Source organism: Petaurus breviceps, unplaced genomic scaffold (genome assembly GCF_028583685.1).
Source record: "Petaurus breviceps papuanus isolate PSGF00001 unplaced genomic scaffold, PetGlider_PUasm1.0 173, whole genome shotgun sequence".
Taxonomy (NCBI): Eukaryota; Metazoa; Chordata; class Mammalia; order Diprotodontia; family Petauridae; genus Petaurus; species Petaurus breviceps.
In genome coordinates this window covers 35273990-35278421 of record NW_027185759.1, presented here as the reverse complement: position 1 = coordinate 35278421, position 4432 = coordinate 35273990, and the positions used below count along the sequence as shown (strand labels likewise).

The 4432-nt window shown below is 36.8% G+C and overlaps 1 protein-coding gene across 1 annotated transcript in view; it reads right to left on the bottom strand.

Annotated features, from left to right (window-relative positions):
* Positions 1-486: 486 nt before the first annotated feature.
* NLGN1 (neuroligin 1) overlaps positions 487-4432 on the bottom strand; it is a 25372-nt gene continuing 21426 nt past the window's right edge. Inside the window, exon 4 of the mRNA XM_069083626.1 lies at positions 487-4374. Coding sequence (XP_068939727.1) covers positions 3552-4374 — 823 coding nt within the window. The 3' untranslated portion in view covers positions 487-3551. The remainder of the gene's footprint in view (positions 4375-4432) is intronic.

Genomic DNA, 4432 nt, shown 5'->3' with positions numbered 1-4432 from the left:
AATCTTAACAAATATATCTCAAATGAAAATTGTTATTAAATGAATTAAAGTATAATTACTTATTCCAATCTGTTTCGCTGGAAGAAATAACTTCAGCATTGATATCACAAATTCATTTGAATATTAGAGACATGTATTCAAAATATTCTTTACTCTCCTATATTTCAGCCTGAAACACATTTTTAAAGTTCTGTTCAATTGGGACACCATTTTTCTGGGAGAAAACTCATGGCTATTATTGTAAGCAAGCAGTTGCAGTCTTATTCGCCATCCCTGCAGATTTTTAAAAACAATTGACAAGTTTATGCCATCTTTAACTTGCACAATTATGATACTTTAGGGCAAGAGAAATGAGAAAAAAAAAATCCAAAAGAAGAAAATTGTAGGATCATGCTTTGTTGTTCTAAGCTAATTCTTTCCATAATAAGAAAAGTAAAAAGTATCAGACATAGTACATAAATATATAGAGATTAACAGGTAGCTAGATTGTGAGGTATGGATGTATGGCCACCATTAAAAGATAACAGAATGTGACTTTGGCTGTGACAAAGTTACAACCCCCCCCCTCCCCACAAAATCACATTTATTTACTCAGATCTCATGTTATAGTCTTCAAAGTTTGCATTCATTTTTATTCTTTTGTATAATGAACATAGAAAAATGCATTCTTCCTATGAATCAGTGTTTCTGATGGCAAGAACTTCTCTTGATTTGTTCACAATGATAGTTCACAGTCTAAATGCACAATCACATCAGGCAGTCATTGCATAGGGACCTTTCTGGAGTCTGAAGACAATTTTTCATTTGATACTGCTACTGGAAATTTTCCTTTAAAATTAGGGAACCATGTACACACAAAATCCTAATGGTTCATAAGCTTTTGGGGGGATGGTGGTGGTTAAGAAAGCATTAAAAAGTAAAGGAAGTGTGCAAAATGGTGGGCTTTATCTTTTAGTGTCAGCTTTAATGTCTTTCTCAGTACTCATCAATCCTCTTAGAGGGATAACTTTCGATCCATTATTATATGAAAGTTTAATCGCCCTTCTGTTATGAAGCAGGCCATTTCCATTCCACAAAACAGAGGCCATTTATTTTCATTCAGCCTCTGCCCAGATGACCAAAAATGGTGCCTTTATTTCATCATATTTCTAGTTAGGAATGCATTAGCTTGTTTCAATAACAAAGATCTGAATAGAAGACCGATGCCACTGATGCTTTCTGAGGGTGAGGAGTTCACCACCTTAAGCTTTTCATAAGGAACTGAATTCAATGTGCCTGGTCTCCTAGGGTCTGATATGCCTTCCTTCCTTCCTCACCTATGCCTTGTTAGAATCCTTTGCTTTATTCAAAGTACAGCTTGCATGCCACCTCTTCCAAGAGTCCTTTCCTGATGACCTTCTCCCAGTGACTAACACTTTCTCCCCCTTTCAGTGAATTTGAATTACTTAACACATATTTGATATTTATTCATATGTTTGCATTTTGCATTTCCTGCAGATCAATGTGAGCTGTTGGAAGGTAAGGACCATTTTGTTTTAAACTTTGCATACCCAGCACCCAATCCAGGGTCTTTCTTATACACAGGAAGCATTCACTAAATGTTTGTGGAATTGAATTGACTTGTAAAAGTCATATGGTGGTCTTTAAAAATCTGACTAGTCTAGAGAGATGACTCATTAAGATGTCATCATTACTCTTGTTTTAAAAAAATGACAGAACAGCAAGGAACATTTTAGCTCTTTAATGAGCGAAGATTCAGGTCTCTTAGCAATGGAATAATAATCATTATCCAGATTATCTTTATTTCACTCAGTGACCAGGAACATGGCCAAGAAGTACAAAGTAATTTCCATTAAGTAGTATACAATTTGTGTGTGTGTGTGTGTGTAATAAGCTTTCATTCTTGAAAAAGAGTAACTGAAAAAGAAATGTTTCTGTTACTGCAGTTAGTTTGTCAGAGAAAGTTCTTTGCATTATCTTACAAACTATCAAAATTGCTAGTAATCTGAAAAAATGTAAAAAAAAATCACATAACTTTAGTCTAATAGAAATATAGTACAGGTCAGAGAGAAAGTATTTATCAGGGATGTGCTCTTAAGTCCATCTCATTTTTTTTCTTTTTAATATAAATGTACATCTGATTACATATACAAACATTTGGAAAGGTCTGTGATATACTGGTACTAGTAAACAACGGGGGAATGGAGAGTTTCCTGTGATCGTAGAACAATTGCAGAAAATCACACATACAGGAATGACTAAAACCCTCCAGTTTGGGTGACTCTCCTTTTCTAACCTCTCTACCTACACTGGATGCTAGCTAGAGATCTCATCAGCAAATTCTGGTGAATGGACTTTGGTGATAATGATATGAAATGTGAGGAGGGACATGACTTTTTATCGAAATAGTATTAGTAAACATTTTGTCATGCAACATGAGTAAATCAAGAATCGAGAGCTGTAATCAGAGTGGCAATATCGGGGCATCCTTATATCATAAAATACCATTGTAAATAAATCTTTGGACACACTTCACCTTACCAAGAGGAACAAAATACAGTTTTAACCAAAGCACGGCAAATTATAAATCCTTCAACACAAGTCCCATTTGGGTAATATTTCTATAAATTATTTAGATGAAAACGTAAAAGAACATTAAAAATACAGAAAGTTGTTTGTTTTCTCTCTGGGATTCATATCAGTGAGTGTTCACCCCTATCCCTATAGTTTCATCAGCTATCTTTCATAACTAATACCTTTTATTCCTGAAGCTACTCTAAATTATTCTATTGCAATAACTTCTGCCCCCTTACAAATCTTCTTTGGATTCTGCCAATTGATGGAGGAAGCTTCTATGAAAAAATTCCAATGGGATGAGAAGAATTTAATCGCAGCTTAATCAGCAGCACAGCCACCAAGCATATCAATGATCATGCACGTCGTGCTAAAAACCCCCAGTTTCCTTGATCCCCCACCAATTTATACTGACAGCACTTATGTGAAAATGTTGACCCTGCCAGGCTTCACTTTGCTGTTTGACCAGCAGGTTTCAGCATGAGCCTTGCTCTACTAAGGCCGTTAACAGCACTGGTGTTTTGTGTACTTATCCAAATAAGTAAATATGGACTACACAAGAAAACAGTTCCAAATAAAAACTGGTGAAAATTATCTGACATTCCATTAGTGTGTCCCTTGTGCATATTTATAGAATTTTTGTTCTTAAATTTCAGTCATAGTTCTTTCCTGTTTGGTGTTGCACATGCCTAATTCCATTATGTAACTTAAATCTTCAAAAAATTAATACTTGAATGCGAATGAAAAAGTATCATTCAGAACAACTGCTTCAAGCAATCGAGATCAGTTTTTTAAGTTCATTTGTGTAACTATATACAATTCATTTTTTTCAAAATCTCAAAAGTTCTTGATATGTATATTCACATAATATTCCTCCTTATTTAAATAGTAAGTCTTTGTAGGTTGAAAGCCAAGCAATCCCCAGTAATTGTTTACTGTAATCCGTCAAAAAATAGAGTTTGTTTCATCTTGTCTGGCTATACCCTGGTTGTTGAATGTGAGTGGGGGTGGGGGTGGGGATGGGGCAGAGTATTGTTCTGTCCTCCAGTAAATGTATTGAACGTGTGTAAGGGCTGGATTCCTGGTATAGTGTTGGGTATCATTGTAATGGTGTTGGGGGTCATTAAGGGAACATCGTCAGGAGACCTCCTCATAGCTAGTGTGTAGTCTGGGGGACAGGCGGTCCGGAGAACCACCTCATGTGGATGGATAGACTCACATTCATGATCCAAGTCTGTGTGCTTCATTTGGAGGGACATTATCTCCTCTTCTTGTGCGTGGGTAAGGTCATTGGTTGTCGTACGTTGAGGGCTACATCTCCTATGAACATCATGTCTCCTCTTATCCTTCTTGTAGTAGAGAGCGGCAAAGGCCAAGATGTTCAGAAATAGCAATGATGCCCCAACTGCGATGGTCACACTCAACTCTGTAGAGTAGTCCCGTTGATCAACAGAAAATGGACTTGGTTGCTGCTTGGGATCATCTTGCTTGGCTGTAGGAAAGGCTGATGTGACAGGTACAGAATTTTTCCTTGTTGGCCTGAAGGTAATATCAGTTGAGGGCACTTTAGTTGTAGTAGAGGTATACTGAGAAATATCATTAAGATTGTGCAGATGAGGTACCAACTCCAGCCAGAGGTTCACCTTATTGGCCCTGTAATGCTCTTTTACTCTTGGTTTTAATCCAATATGGAGATAGAGTTGATCTTTCTGTGAATATCTGGTCCATGCTACTTCTTCAAAACGGTTGGGTTTTGTGTGGATAAATTTAGTGTCTTGAGGGACTGGTTGATTTGGATCACTATGGGAATTAGAGAGAGAGAGAGAGAGAGAGAGAGAGAGAGAGAGAGAGAGAGAGA